At 49.9% G+C, this 16,407-nt stretch overlaps 1 protein-coding gene across 1 annotated transcript in view; it reads right to left on the bottom strand.

The window, feature by feature from the left end:
• LOC128425543 (histone-lysine N-methyltransferase 2C-like) overlaps positions 1-16,336 on the bottom strand; it is a 45,048-nt gene extending 28,712 nt beyond the window's left edge. The window contains 14 exon segments of the mRNA XM_053412175.1: positions 1,762-2,939; positions 3,023-8,259; positions 8,387-8,550; positions 8,633-8,747; positions 8,973-9,144; positions 9,361-9,511; positions 9,605-9,714; positions 11,488-11,571; positions 11,788-11,810; positions 11,938-12,117; positions 12,209-12,809; positions 12,935-13,014; positions 13,346-13,570; positions 15,885-16,336. Of these exon segments, the coding sequence (XP_053268150.1) occupies positions 1,762-2,939; positions 3,023-8,259; positions 8,387-8,550; positions 8,633-8,747; positions 8,973-9,144; positions 9,361-9,511; positions 9,605-9,714; positions 11,488-11,571; positions 11,788-11,810; positions 11,938-12,117; positions 12,209-12,809; positions 12,935-13,014; positions 13,346-13,569 (8,319 nt within the window). The 5' untranslated portion in view covers position 13,570; positions 15,885-16,336.
• Between the last annotated feature and the right edge of the window lie 71 nt (positions 16,337-16,407).

Below are 16,407 nucleotides of genomic sequence, written 5' to 3'. Positions count from 1 at the left end.
GGAGGAGGACACAGAAGGAGATGTCAGTTAGCAGGAGGACACAGAAGGAGACGTCAGTAGGAGGAGGACACAGAAGGAGATGTCAGTTAGCAGGAGGACACAGAAGGAGACGTCAGTTAGCAGGAGGACACAGAAGGAGACGTCAGTAGGAGGAGGACACAGAAGGAGATGTCAGTTAGCAGGAGGACACAGAAGGAGACGTCAGTAGGAGGAGGACACAGAAGGAGATGTCAGTTAGCAGGAGGACACAGAAGGAGACGTCAGTTAGCAGGAGGACACAGAAGGAGACGTCAGTAGGAGGAGGACACAGAAGGAGATGTCAGTTAGCAGGAGGACACAGAAGGAGATGTCAGTTAGCAGGAGGACACAGAAGGAGATGTCAGTAAGCAGGAGGACACAGAAGGAGATGTCAGTTAGCAGGAGGACACAGAAGGAGATGTCAGTAGGAGGAGGACACAGAAGGAGATGTCAGTTAGCAGGAGGACACAGAAGGAGACGTCAGTTAGCAGGAGGACACAGAAGGAGATGTCAGTAAGCAGGAGGACACAGAAGGAGATGTCAGTTAGCAGGAGGACACAGAAGGAGACGTCAGTAAGCAGGAGGACACAGAAGGAGATGTCAGTTAGCAGGAGGACACAGAAGGAGATGTCAGTTAGCAGGAGGACACAGAAGGAGATGTCAGTAGGAGGACACAGAAGGAGACGTCAGTTAGCAGGAGGACACAGAAGGAGACGTCAGTTAGCAGGAGGACACAGAAGGAGACGTCAGTTAGCAGGAGGACACAGAAGGAGACGTCAGTTAGCAGGAGGACACAGAAGGAGATGTCAGTTAGCAGGAGGACACAGAAGGAGATGTCAGTTAGCAGGAGGACACAGAAGGAGACGTCAGTTAGAAGGAGACGTCAGTTAGCAGGAGGACACAGAAGGAGACGTCAGTAAGCAGGAGGACACAGAAGGAGACGTCAGTAGGAGGAGGACACAGAAGGAGACGTCAGTTAGCAGGAGGACACAGAAGGAGACGTCAGTTAGCAGGAGGACACAGAAGGAGACGTCAGTAAGCAGGAGGACACAGAAGGAGATGTCAGTTAGCAGGAGGACACAGAAGGAGATGTCAGTAGGAGGAGGACACAGAAGGAGACGTCAGTAGGAGGAGGACACAGAAGGAGACGTCAGTTAGCAGGAGGACACAGAAGGAGACGTCAGTTAGCAGGAGGACACAGAAGGAGATGTCAGTTAGCAGGAGGACACAGAAGGAGATGTCAGTAGGAGGAGGACACAGAAGGAGAAGATGTCAGTTAGCAGGAGGACACAGAAGGAGACGTCAGTAGGAGGAGGACACAGAAGGAGATGTCAGTTAGCAGGAGGACACAGAAGGAGACGTCAGTTAGCAGGAGGACACAGAAGGAGACGTCAGTTAGCAGGAGGACACAGAAGGAGACGTCAGTTAGCAGGAGGACACAGAAGGAGACGTCAGTTAGCAGGAGGACACAGAAGGAGACGTCAGTAGGAGGAGGAAACAGGAAGGAGATGTCAGTAGGAGGAGGAAACAGGAAGGAGATGTCAGTAGGAGGAGGAAACAGGAAGGAGATGTCAGTAGGAGGAGGAAACAGGAAGGAGATGTCAGTAGGAGGAGGAAACAGGAAGGAGATGTCAGTAGGAGGAGGAAAAAGGAAGGAGATGTCAGTAGGAGGAGGACACATAAGGAGACGTCAGTGGGCGGAGGACACAGAAAAAGATGGTGACCAGTATGTTTAACAGTTACCTTGGACAGAGGTGGAGACTCTCTGGCAGAGGGGGGGGACCTGAGATGAGGTGAGGGCGGGGAGAGCGGAGGTGGGGTGACGAGAGCTCTGGTGGGGGAGGTTTCGGGGGAGGCCTCAGTAGAGAAGGGAGACTGTCTCAAACGGATGGAGAGGTCATCTAAAGGTCTGGAGGAGGAGGGAGGAAACCTGAGAGTCCGACCCTTTCCCCAACGGGGGAGGGGAGGCGGGCTGGGGGAGGAGAGGTGTAGGAGGGAGGGGGGAGGAGTCGTTGAGGTCATCAGCTCCATCACCTCCTTGTCAAAGGAGGAGTCCAGCTCCAGGACAGGGCTCAATGGTTCCTCCTCTTCCACATCTGATTGGTCCACTAGCTTAGCGCCCTCCCTCTCCTCTTGATCCATCTTATCTATCTCTCCCTCCTCTTCTTCTACTTCTTCTTCCTCGTCCTCCTCCTCGTCCTCCTCAACCGGCCTCCCCCTCATTGGTTGTTGCCCAGCACACCCCTCAGGAGCGGTCCGGTCTGGGGCAGGCTGTGGTCTCTCAGTAAGCTCCTCCTCCTTCAGGTAAGGCTCAGCAAGTGACTGGTGCTCATCTTTGGTGGGTTCTGTTGCCGCAGCAACAGGTTCTTGGCTCTGTGATTGACTGGAAACTATTTTGTTCTTAAGCCCCGCCTCTGCTGCTGTCCCAGTCCCGTCTCCTCTTTGATTGGTTTGCTGCCCTTTCTGGGGGAGGTCCTCCAGAGGAAGATATGGTGGACATGGAGTATGGGGGGAGCAGGAGGGGGGTAAGGCAGTGCTGGAAGGGGAGGCCCTAAGAGGTCCAGCTCTAGAAGGAGATGGTTGTGCAAGGAGGGGTGAGACAGAGTGTGGCAGACGAGGAATGGGGTGGGAAGCAGCCGGCTGAGGGAGTAAGGGGGAGGACACAGCAGTGTTGGGAGGAAACTGCTCCAGATCATCTTCTTCCTGTGATGTCTCAACAGGCTCTTTCTCTTCTTGTCTCTCCTTTATCTGATGAAACACCACCTCCTCCACTTCCTCCACCTCCTCCATCTCTTCCACCTCCTTCACTTCACCCACTTCTTCCTTCACTTCGTCCACATCCTCTTGCTCTGGAGCTTCACTATCTATCTCCTCCTCTTCAGTCTTTTTCTCCACCTCCTGCTTCTCAACCACGCTGATGTCTGAAGAAACAAAAACACGTATAAACTCTTTTAAGATGATTCAACAGACACTGACACACGCACACTTCTTTAGTGAAACTCACCCTCAGTAGCTGCAGCATTACTCTCTGTTTCTGTGTCTTGCTGGGGGCTGGAACCAGACCAATCTTCCCGGCTTCCAGGACCAGCATCCGACTGAACAGGGCTAACAGGACCAGGACAAGGGTTTTTTTCACACCGCACAGGACTAGCAAGATTAGGGCTAACCGGAGTGGGACCAGGGCTAGCCACACACCTCATTGTGGCATCGGGAACAGGACTGGACCTAATTTCTGGCTGCACAGGGCTGACAGGACCAGGACTTGGGGAGGTTGGTGTATAACCTAGATCCATGGGACCACAAACAGGACTTTTAGCTAGGCTACTGTGCAGGGAGTTGTCTTGAGTGTGTGGCACGGGGGTAGAATATGCCTGAGCAGGACTGAACTGTGAGGGGACAGGGAGTGGGGGACTAGCAGGTGTTTCACTAGTGTGACTAGTTCTAGGCATTACAGTGTTATCCTGAGTGGGGCTAGAGGAGACAGGACTAGAATGGCTGACACTAGCCTGAATTGAATTAACATTAACAGAGGGGGGCGCTCCTTGACACAAGGGCCTTACCAAGGCAGTATTTTGTTGGTTTTCAGGAGCTGACCTGTCAGGGTCTGGGTGTTGACTAACTGGGAACTGGTCAACCTGGCTCAGACTAGCCTGGTTGAAGCTAGCAGCAGGTGAATCATCAAGTAGGGAACTGGAAGGTTCTGGACTCATCTGGATGATTCTGTCTGAAGACACATGAACAGAATCAAGGTGAGCTGCACTCGGAAGAACAGAGCTCTGTATTATAGAACTGGCCAAGGTGTCCATATCAGGATTTGAGCCAACAATAGAGGGGCTCAGATGTGCCGTAAGGCCAGAAGTGGTTCCAGTGTTGAGAGATGGGCTATAATGTGGGCTACCTGCAGGGCTATGATAGGTTTCACTGGCCTGTGCTCGCTTGTGAGGTGGGCTAACACAAGCAACAATTAATGAGGGACTCTGTCTTTTGAGAGGACCTGAGTGGACACAATTAGAGGTGCTCTGTGTGTGAATAGGACTAGCTTGACCAGCAGGACTAGACCTAGGTGGACTGTGGATGACGCCAACATCTATTATGCTAGCCAGGTGAGGACCTGTCTGGCCACTGCAGTCTGATGTAAAGTTACTCAGACTTTGGCTAACAGAGTCAGTAGCTGGGCTAGTACCAGTCAGCAAACAGTGTGGAGGACTAACGCTAGCAGGAGTAGTCTGTGAAGAATTGCAGCTAGATTGGACATGTAAGGGACTTAACTGAAAAGGATGTGTGGGTCTTTGGCTCATCTGGTTTTGTGTGAGCTTCAAACAACTCCCCACAGTGAGCCTGGCTCTCTCTGAAGCATCAATGGTGCCCATCAGACTGTAGCTACTGTTAGTGTCTGTGTGGACTGGGTCAGCATTAGTAGCATTTGTTTGAGCTTGACTGCTGGGCAAGGAGTTAGGATAACCAGCTTCTGACTGAATAAGTAGAGTTGGTTGGTTGATGGCTACTTCAATCTCTTCATCCTGACAAGAGGGGGGGTGGACGGGTCCAGCCAATATGGCTGAGGGGTTACGCTCGGAAGCTAAAGGGCTTACGTGGGCAGGGCTTGTTTCAGTTTGCATGGAGCAAGCAAAAGCCTGAAGAGAGTTGGCAGGACTAGTAGGCATTTCATTGGTATTTGTAGGGCTTGTACTAGCTTGGATATGTATGGAGCTAGCTCTACCTTCCACGCAGCCTGGGAGTCTGTCATGAGAAGGCCTCTGATGAATGTGGCTAGCTAGGTGAGGATCTTCCTCAGTTTCATTAGCACAAGGTGAGAAAGTTAGGCTACTGTGTTCCGCTGAAGTGCTAATGTGAACAAGGCTTTCTGGTGCAGGGACATGGCTTGGGCTGGACTGGTCAGGGCTATGCATGCTACTTGGAACAGGGCTAAGCTGGTTTGGAAGTTGGTCATCAGGGAAAGCAGTGGACAGTTCATATGAGCTTCTTTCAGGTATTAGGCTATTAACGTTTGAACTTAGCTGGGTAGGACTATCGTCCAAAGACTTAAATCCTTTGTTATTGGTTTCAATGGATTCCTCAGTGATTCTTGACTGTGCAGTAAGCCGAGAGGGAAGCAGGTTAAGCGGAAAAGGACTAAAAGGCAGTACAGAGTGTGCTTTAACTGGGCTAGCAGGCTGTGACAGACTACACTGTGTGGGTCTAAGTGGGGACAGTGATGGGCTACAAGGAGCTGAAATGGACCTCAACGATGCATGTTGTATACCTGTCTGGGTCAACCTACAGTAGACTGTTGAAGGGTCCTGGTTCAGTGTAGACATGTCCCGTGAAGTCCCACATCGCAGGTGAGTAGAGTTGCATAATCCTGGGCTTTCCTGGTCCAGTGTAGACTCAGCATCATGTATGGGACTATGTGGAGTTGAGGTGCAAATTTGTGCAGTACTATGTGACGTAGAGCTATGCCATCTTTGAGGGGAACTGTGCTGAGGTGGATTGATGATGTTTGTAGGACTACATGCTCTATCATGTGTCTGTATGGTGATGTCCTGTGTGGGAATCTGAAGTGGAGGGTTGTACTGTGGAGAACTATGCCCTTCCTGGGTCTGACTGTTTGGTGGTGGGCTGTGTGTAAGGCCACAAGGAAGGGGACTACCCTGTGTTGGACTCTGGTGAGACTCTGTGGCTGTAAGCTGCTCCTCAGTGGAATTCTGGGTAGGGCTAGTGGAGGTGCAACTCTGCTGTCGAGGACTATCCTGAGCCACGGTAGAAGTCATATGGGTAGGGCTTTGTTGCAGTTGAACAGGACCACAGGGGGGTTGCGTAGTTCCGTTATGAAGTTCTGTTGGACCGCAATAAGCATGTTTAGGGCTATGTTGAAGCAATGATGTGCTACAGGGAGACGGGGTTTGTTTTTCTTGGAGTTCTGCTGGTTGCAACTGAGGTGGAGGTTTTGCAGTATCATGGCCAAATGGCAATAGCCTTGTTTCAAGCTCTATTGCCCCAGAGTGAGAGAGCAGTTCAATTACTTGGGGGTCTGTTTGATTAGAATGAGAAGAAGTGGGAATTTCTAGGGAATTTCTTGGATGAGTAGGTGCAGGACTTTCTTGAAGCTCTGAAGGATCAGGGTGAACAGGTGCAGGACTTTCTTGGAGCTTTGAAGGATCAGGATGAGCAGGTGCAGGACTTTCTTGGAGCTCTGAAGGATCAGGGTGAGCAGGTGCAGGACTTTCTTGGAGCTCTGAAGGATCAGGATGAGCAGGTGCAGGACTTTGTTGGAGTTCTGAAGGATCAGGGTGAGCAGGTGCAGGACTTTCTTGGAGCTCTGAAGGATCAGGGTTAATAGGTGCAGGACTTTCTTGGAGTTCTGAAGGATCAGGGTGAGCAGGTGCAGGACTTTCTTGGAGCTCTGAAGGATCAGGGTTAGTAGGTGCAGGACTTTCTTGAAGCTCTGAAGGATCAGGGTTAACAGGTGCAGGACTTTCTTGGAGTTCTGAAGGATCAGGGTGAGCAGGTGCATGACTTGCTTGGAGCTCTGAAGGATCAGGGTGAGCAGGTGCAGGACTTTCTTGGCGCTCTGAAGGATCAGGGTAAGCAGGTACAGAACTTTCTTTGAGCTCTGAAGTATCAGGGTTGGTAGGTGCAGGACTTTCTTGGAGCTCTGAAGGATCAGGGTTAGCAGGTGCAGGACTTTCTTGAAGCTCTGAAGGATCACGATTAACAGTTGCAGGACTTTTTTGGAGCTCTAATGTTTCAGGGTTAGCAGGTGCAGGACTTTCTTGGAGCTCTGAAGGATCAAGGTGAGCAGGTGCAGGACTTTCTTGGAGTTCTGAAGGATCAGGGTGAACAGGTGAAGGACTTTCTAGGAGCTCTGATGGATCAAGGAGAGACGGAGCAGGACTCTGTTGGATATCTAGTGGATCCGGATAGGTAGTGGTAGGACTTTGTTTGAACACTGAAGGATCAGGATGAGTAGGTGCAAGACTTTCTTGGAGCTCTGAAGGATCAGGGTGAGCAGGTGCAGGACTTTCTTGGAGCTCTGAAGGATCAGGTTGAGCAGGTGCAGGACATTCTTGGAGTTCTGAAGGGTCAGGGTGAGCAGATGAAGGACTTTCCTGGAGCTCTGATGGATAAAGGAGAGATGGAGCAGGACTCTGTTGGATATCTAGTGGATCCAGGTGGGTAGGGGTAGGACTTTGGTTGAGCTCTGAAGGATCAGGATGAGTAGGGGAAAGACTTTCTTGAAGAATAAATGGATCAGGGAGAGATGGAGCAGGACTCTGTTGTATATCTGGTGGATCAGGGTGAGTAGGCGCAGGACTTTCTTGGAGCTCTGATGGATCAGGGTGATCAAGTTCAGGACTTTCTTGGAGTTCCGAAGTATCAGGGTGATCAAGTTCAGGACTTTCTTGGAGTTCCGAAGTATCAGGGTGATCAAGTTCAGGACTTTCTTGGAGCTCTGATGGATCAGGGTGATCAAGTTCAGGACTTTCTTGGAGCTCTGATGGATCAGGGTGATCAATTTCAGGACTTTCTTGGAGCTCTGATGGATCAGGGTGATCAAGTTCAGGACTTTCTTGGAGCTCTGATGGATCAGGGTGATCAAGTTCAGAACTTTCTTGGAGCTTCGAAGTATCAGGGTAATCAAGTTCAGAACTTTCTTGGAGCTTTGAAGTATCAGGGTGATCAAGTTCAGGACTTTCTTGGAGCTCTGATAGATCAGGGTGATCAAGTTCAGGACTTTCTTGGAGCTCTGATAGATCAGGGTGATCAAGTTCAGGACTTTCTTGGAGCTCTGATGGATTAGGGTGAGCAGGTGTAGGACGTTCTTGGAATTTTGAAGGATCCGGTTGAGTAAGTTCAGGGCTGTGTTGGAGCTCTAATGAATGTTGATTAGTAGGTGAAGGACTTTGCAGTGCTGATGGGTCAGGACGAGATGGTGTAAGACTTTGCAGTAATGGTGTGCACATGGATTTGGTAGGACTCTGTGTTGGTTCTAAGCAGTCGAGCTGGACTGGGCTAAGAGTGGAAGGACTCATGGGTGGATCCTGATTGCAGATTGATGGCTGAGAAATGCTAAAAGGTGATGCCTGTGTGGAACTGATTGGAAGGGCTGGAGTGGGACTGTGTGGGATTAGACTGTTTGGAATTATATCCTCCTCCTGATGCCTGCAGGTGGAGCAGATGTAACTTTCAGACCCTGCCCTGCCCTCCCCAGTCTGGACAATACACGCTGTATGGACACACCTGTAACAAAACACGGAAATAAAATGTTTATTTTAGCTCAATTTTAATCATCAATCAAAGAAAGTGTGCCTCAGTAGCCCAAAGATTGGAATTAACTTTGCAAGGAGTTGTGCGTGTGTGTGTGTACCTATAGCAGCAAGCACAGGTGAGGTACTCCTCGGGTGTGTAGAGGTCAGGCGTGAGGCCACAGAGAGGGCAGGGCAGGGCTGGGTCACAAGACTCGCACAAAAACGGGTGATTGGCCCACTGGCCTGATGACCTCACACCGCAGTGACGGCAGCTTCTGCAATTCTGAAGAAATAGAGGTTTTGAGATCAAAGGAATATGTCCGAAGATCAATACTGACACCAGTGTGTGTGTTTGTTTATCTCACATGGCAGCTCCAGCTCGTGCTCGGAGTGTGATCCAGAGGTGGTGTGAGACAGTGTCGGTGATAAGTTTTATCACAGCGCTCACACACCAGCATCACACCATCATCGCCTTGCAACCTAACACAGGGTGGGGGTTGGGGGGGTACAGGGTTTACAGTATGTTGTTTACATGTTACCAATGTTTGGATCTTTATGTTTTCAGGTCGCCCGTCAGTCTGAAATCTCTGGATAAAATCATTCATTCATTCACAATGACTCAAGAGATAAATTGATTATGTTTTGGTGGTCAAAGGTCAACTTCACTGTGACCTCCTGAGTCTGGACAGACGGTGACGGTCTTACCTGCAGCTCTGACACACTCGACACTCAGGACACTGCCAGCCGGCCCGGCACAGGGGGGAGGGGGCCAGAGGGGGATCCAGGCAGCTGCCATGGTAACAGTTACCACAGCAGCAACACATCAACAGCCTGCTGACGTCACCGGAACCCGAACACAACACACACTGAGAGGATCCTGGAGACACAAGTCGGGATTTAGTACAAATGTTAACGTTTCCTCCTGAGCAGCTGATGATGACCAGCAGGAGGAGCTGATGCTCCGGTCGCTGCCGTTACGCCACCATAGAAGAAGAGGAGATCAAAAGAACTACAAGTGATGCTTGGTAATCGTGGTTTAGGGTCAGGGGACTCACAACAGTGTGTGTCTATCTTGTGCACCGTGTGTGTGTACCTGTTTGTCTGTGTCTTGTACACAGTGTGTGTCTCTGGTTCCAGTCCTGATGAGCCCCGGCTGCAGCAGCACAGGGGAAGTGGTAGCTCCGCCCACAGCTAGTTTCCTGGCAACGCAGGGTCGCCCCGAGCCGACAGCAGAACGCACACACCTGGACGGGTGAGAGAGGGGGCGGGGCTTAGTGAGGCTGCTTGAATCTTTGTTGTGCAGGTACGTATCAGATATTGATCAGATAGAAAGTGACCTGTGTGCTTCCTGAGTCGATGGCTTTGTCGACATAGTGCAGTGATTGGCCCTCGCCTCGACACACCCCCTCCGACCAAGCTGCACACTGCAGGTGAGCACAGCACTGACCTGCGTTCACACACACAGTCAGGTTTACAAATCGAAACACACACACACACACACTAGGGATGTCCCGATCCGATATTGATATCGGAAATCAGTCCGATATCAGCCAAAAAAGTGAATATCGGATTTTATCGGACTGAATCTAAAAACTCCGATATAAGCGCTCCGATATAAGCTGTCCATTTACCGCTACAGGACTTCTATAATAGGTGACTCTGGTTTGATCACACTCAAACACAGTAGGTGGTAATGCCCCTTAATTAACGTTGGTGCCGGCCGCGGAAGAAGAGCGTCTCTGATCCAGCATGCACAGCCCACGTGATCACAACAACGACAACGTGTGTGCCTGCAGCAAGGTGTAGTGATGTCGGCTGTGTGGAAGTATTTCGCTCAATTGGATAGACCTACAACCAATCAGAGCAACGTAGTATGTGACGTATGCTAAGCAACGCATTGTGAGTTATTTACTAACCCGGGTTCACACCGGACGCTTCAGCGCAGCGCCAAGCCTTAAATAACAGCTGGCTCCCATCCACTCCCATGTTAAAACTTTGTGCCGGTCACACCGGAGGCTGAAGCACCGCGAGGCAGCCTTGGCGCAGCGTGGTGCTTCAGCCTCCGGTGTGACCGGCACAAAGCCGTGCAGCGATCTACTGGATCAACGGGTGATATTATTAGCGCTGCCCGGCGGTTCAGCGTCGCTTCAGTGTCCGTTGTGAACAGCCAAGCGCCGGGGCGATAGGGATTAGCGCGGTGCTCTGGCGTCGCCTCCACGTTCTGTGTTCCTCTTTCAAAATGAATGCGCTGTCGATGTCTTCTAAAACAGACTCAATGGCAGCATCTACACATCTCAGCTCGCCAGCGGCAGGCATGTTTGTTGAAAACGAATTCAACCCGAGGGCACTTTGGTGACGTGGTTGATTACGTCACCGTTGATCATCTGTCAATCATCGTATAAAGCCCGCCCTGACAATCTGATTGGCCCAGTCCGGCCATAATTTTTTCCCAATGGAGCGACCCCAGACCGAACTGCCCGACCAAATCTGTTGTGGGCGGGGCTAAATTCGTCTGGCATCCAGGCTATGACAAACTACCACGGGACAGCAAAAAGGCAATGGCCATAACAGAAAAGATAGCCCAGTTTATTGTGCTTGATGACCAGCCCCTGTCGGTGGTGAGTAATGTCGGGTTTAAACGCTTAATGGAGCACCTCGAACCTCGCTACATTATTCCTATAGTTTTTGTTGTTTTTGTCCCTGCCCACAGTTGTTTCCAACATATGCTGACAGTAGAAAAATAACTGAAGTGAACTTGAATTGTTTGCACTTTAAAATTTAATTTATTCTATTCAATTGTATAATGATGTTGGTAACCAGTGGTTATTTTGCACTTTAAATATAACATTTTGTTTTCATTGGATTTGTTGAGGTAATACTCTTATGTTGAAGGTTAAAATGTATGTAACCAATTGGTTAATAATACATGGGTCAGTTTTTCCTATACCTACTGTTGCTGACTATTGTTTTCTGTTATATCACTACAACATCAGTAACAGTAACATCACTTTATCAAGCCTTTTCTAACATTCCACACAACAAAATAAGGAATAAATATATGTATGATTTGTGCCTATATCGTATCGTATTGATATCGGTATCGGCCAATACTCAAGGCTACAATATCGGTATCGTATCGGAAGTGAAAAAGTTGTATCGGGACATCCCTAACACACACACACACAGGTGGAAAAGATGAGGAACCCGTAACTTTCTGTACCTGTGGGGTCGAACAGTGATTGGACGTTGATGTCATGTGGGAGGCCGATGGGTCCAAGCTGCTCCACAAACTCTGAGGAAGACTCTGACAACACAAACAACAACACACATCAACACAGTGTGACCTCCTGACATCACTGCAGCACTCACACGTTGTTACTCTACACGTCCTGATTGGTAACATGCTCCTCCCTTTCAATCCATTCCACAAAAGTATTTAACGTCAATGCCTCAGAAGAGTTTGCTTCCTGTATTGGTGGTCATGTGACAGCTGTTGGTAATATGAATGTAGTGTACTCACCACACTGCTCCGGACTGCTGCACCTACACACAGACACACACACACACACACACACAGGTTAACTGTTTTGATTATTATGGGAATGTCAATTCTTATCTAGGTGGTGTGACTTTGTATTGAGGGGTATAAACAGGAAGTGAGGTTACTCACATGGGTGGGGCCTGGTTGCCTTGATAGCAGTGGTCGTGGCAGTCGCTCTCTCGGTCCGAGGGCGCCCTGCGGCTCAGGATGTGGCGGGGGATGTAGCCGGGCGTCGGGCCGAACACCACCAGGCGGCCCTGGCCCAGAGGAAGCTTTTCATCATGGTAACAGAAGGCACACTGCTTCAGACTGTGAGACAAGGTGAACACAGGGAGAGAGTGAGTGTGTTCAGAGCTGGATGGGCAGACACACACAAACACAAACACACACACCGTCTCACCGTTTTTTGATGTGTCCCAGGCTGTGGCTGGGCGAACCCGTGGAGTCCTCTGACAGAGAGCGTTGGAACAGCAGGGACAGCGAGTCATCGTCCTCCAGCTGGGGACAGGGGGACACTAGGAGATTCGAGCAGAGACTCGGATCTGGACTATGCTCCATGGAAATAACCCCAGGACTTGCCGCACCCCCTTCTGTCTCCATGGGAACCCTGCAGGGACTGCAGTCCACCTCTGTGGGGGCGGGGCTATGGCTTGGCCCGGGCCGGCCCTCCTCCTCCACAGGATCAGGAGCTGGTCTGGGGGCTGAGGCGGGGCTCTGAACCGGACTGTGGTCCAGGGACAGGGAGGTGGGCAGGGGGCTGAGTCGAGGTTCTGGTCCAGGACTGTAGGTCGGGACCTCGGCAGGAGGACCAGGGCTGGTTCTGTCCTTATCAGTACATTGCGCTGGTTCTGGGCTGGAGACTGGAATTGTGGGACCAAGTGGAACAGGGTCCAGCTTAGACTCTGGACTAAACCTTACTTGGCTTGGTTCAGGGTCGGGGTTTGTGTTCGATTTCCTCCTGGAGGATGATCGACGGCTTCCTGTGGTCTTCTCCGTCACCTCTGTGAACCACAAATACAAACAATGAACCACAGAACTGTAACATGAAACCAGGTCATGTCCCAGGTGCCGTCCGTGTCACACATGTGAATGAAGGTGTGTTTGATTTCTAAACCCTGTTACACACCCGTCTTGTGGGCGGATTTCTTCTCCGTGGCGTCCAGGCTCTTCTTGTCCTCTACCTGGGCTCGACCTCGACTCTGCCCCCTACACACATAAACACAGAGGAACACTCATGGTCACCTGTTTGTCACATGATCAGTATACCAAGATATATCTTATGGCTGAAATATCAGCCTTATATATTTTAATTAAAGCCTGATTCAATCAATTAAGACAATTCACTGCAACACAAACGTTTGTTGAAGATTAATTTGTGGAAGCAGCGGCAGTGTGGACTCCATCGCTGGCTAAAAAGTTTTTATTACTGGATTCACCAGGAGCCGAAAACACTTCAAAACCTGATAAATATTTTTGTGAAACAATAAAAAGATGTGGAGTTGTGCGGCGTCTAACAACTTGTCACAGTCTCACTTACTTCTTCCTTGATTTGGGAGGTGGAGGAGGAGACGGAGGAGCAGGAGGGGCCATGGGAGCAGATCGCCCGCTGCTCCCATCTTTCCGAGGTCGCCCACGGGACCTCCTCTCGCTTAGGAGGCTTGCGGCAGCGGCCTTGGCCAGCTGAGCACTGCGTCCGGCCCGAGTGACAGGTGGGGGCGGGCCCCTGTCACGAGGCTCCTGAGACTGAGCCTCAGATGGCATTCTGGGTCAAATCAAAAAAACGGAAAGAAAGGGGCTGAGATTTGAATTGTTTTAAAGACACAACAAATAAAATTCCTTTCTTTCATTCACAATCTGTAAAATTAATATTAAGAATATAAGTAATAAAGTATTTGTGCATATCAGCCTTCATACGAGACACACAGAATGAACATTTAAAAGCTTCATATACACACAGTATTGATTATTGATTCATAATAATAATAATAATGTCATCAATGTGACCTGGATACACTCCAGAAGAAACACTGAATAATGTTTGTTGACATCTGTGCAGGTTGCGTCTAATGCAGCAGTGATGATCGAGGCTCCGCCCACACCAACACATTTGTCTTCCAGCCTCTGAATCGGAGACTCGTGTGAACTGATCTCGTTTCAGTTTGAAAACTCTGGGTTTGTGTTTGAGTCTGAACAGAAACTGAGACTTTAGGAAACGATGACGAAGACGTTCTCCTGATTGGTTCTTATCAGTCACATGACTCGACTAGCAGCGGTGAATATAAAGCGTCGCTAACACTTCCAGTCAGTAGCACTTCCTGTCAGTAGCACTTCCTGTCAGTTACAGTTCCAGCTCGTCACCTTCACTGCGCCTCCTTCAGATGAGTTTCTGTTACTAAGCAAACAGCTGCAGAGGAGACAACCTACTTCCTGTTTACACCACATGACCAGTGGACGTGAATGGTCATGTGATAAGAACCACTATCCATCAGAGTCCAGTAAAATACCGCCGAGTGGCCCAGTCACCCTGTGACAACCTGTCTATCATTACAACAAGCAGATCATCCAGCCAATCACAACACACTCCCCCCCAGAACCCAAGGAGCCAACAGTAAACATCAGTGACCTTTGACCCCTGTAGTATTGATGTCTCAGTCTAATATCATTATTTGTATTTCAGAGTTTCAACTCAGTCACTTATGAAACTATCACCAACTATGATTCATTATTAATTGGTCTGCAGATTATTTTCAATCAACCGAGTGGTTATATTGATCCCAGGTGATGATCTGATTCCAAGAGATTCAACAGAGCCTCTAACCTCCGTGAGGAGCTGGGACCATTTTCAGTTTTCTGTTGACCATCTAATCGATTGTTCATCTGCTGATATTTGCACCTGCCTGAGGTGTGAGGGCCCCTGAGCATCTCACCACTGCTCCAATACTCTGCTCCTTTGCATCGTAGTGTTTTCAGAGTGCGTGTCAGTGAAGCGTGGCCACCGACAGCTCAACACAATTTAATGTACAGAAACACACATGACTAGGAAACACTCACTACAACACAAACGTTCCTGAATAGGTGGATTTAATTTACTTAAAACTTCAATGTAGTTTCTATTTCTTACGTTGAACTTTTTAAACCAGACACTACGATGAAGAGGACTTCCTGTTGTCATCACATACGTGGGCGGAGTCTACTTATACATGACTCTGATTGGTTTGTAGACTGCGTCTTTCTGTTTGAATGGAGAACATGAATGAAGCACTTAATTTGGTTGCCATGCTAACATCATGCTGTATTACTAGCAGCATCAGCACCTTCAGGCGCAGTACTACAGTACTACAGTACTTCAGTACTTCCACACTAGTTCAAATCCTTTCACATGTGACAAGTGGGTTCACACTCAGCTGACCTGTCTGCAGGTGTGAACGAGTCCTGGCTCCACACTAGTTTCCTACACACGATGATTGAAGGATCAGACGTTGTTGTTGTGTTTTGATGATCTGATCCCAGCAGATCCTCTGGTGTGATCACATCACCTGACACAACACCTTCAACTGCAAACTCCACACAACTACACACATCAGATTACAACAGGTACACCTGTCATAACTACAGTGACGTCACTGATCACTCATCTGCTCATCACATCTGCTCTGATCGAGCTCAAACCTCCAGATGTTTCAGTTCTGCGTTTCTCTCAAGTGTTGACGTCACAACTGAGTCAAACTACCTTTTAACTGATCAACAGTCAAGTGACGCAGAACAGGTGACGTCACCTGAAGCTTCCGTTCACAGATCGATCATCGACACAGACTGAGCCGCGGAAACACAGTTAGCTGTTAGCCGTTAGCTTCCTCGGACCGCCCAGTTGACTGATCACCTCTCTGTTAGCATTAGCATTAGCTGGCAGGCTAGCTGTTAGCGCGCACCAGAAACGAGCGCGTCCCGGCTCCTGTGGTCGAATCCCGCAGGCCCTCGAGCGCCCGGTGGACGCAGGAGCCGGAGCCCGACGCGAGGAGCCGGTTTCAGAGGGTTCAGCCGCTCGGGCTCGACAGGACGAGGAAACGCGTCCTTACTGGTTTGATGAGATTCTCCTTTTCCTCTCCAGCTTTCCAACTTCAAGCGACGCGCTCACAGCAGCAGCGAACTTCTCCGCCGGATCACACCCGCGTCACAGCTCCGCCGGCACGAGAGGGTCCGAGCGAGCATTCCCGAGCGGCGGAGGCAGAAAACGATGCTTTTCTCGTGAAAGCTGGAGAAAATTAAAGTTGAAGCGGTCGTTCCGTCATGGAGGCCATGTTTGGGAGCGACCGAAGCACCGCCTGTCAGCGCCAGCAGGAGAAGTAGGTCCGTGAAAACACTCGGTGCCGCCCGGAGCTCAGCCGCTTACCGGGCAGAGTTCATCTGTCACACCCAGTGGAGACGACGGTCCTCCGGGTGACGGTCTGAAGCGAGTCGCTTGATCCGAGTCCGCGTCTCACTCCGTTTCTGTGTCAGTCTAAAAAGTGTGTGACCCCGCGGAGGGATCTGGTTCAGCACTGCTCTGGTGAGACGGCCTCTGTCATCAGACCTGAAATCCCGGACTGGACTCTCCAGGAT

The sequence above is a fragment of the Pleuronectes platessa genome, chromosome 20, assembly GCF_947347685.1.
Source record: "Pleuronectes platessa chromosome 20, fPlePla1.1, whole genome shotgun sequence".
NCBI lineage: Eukaryota > Metazoa > Chordata > Actinopteri > Pleuronectiformes > Pleuronectidae > Pleuronectes > Pleuronectes platessa.
This window is presented reverse-complemented; position numbering and strand designations above follow the sequence as displayed.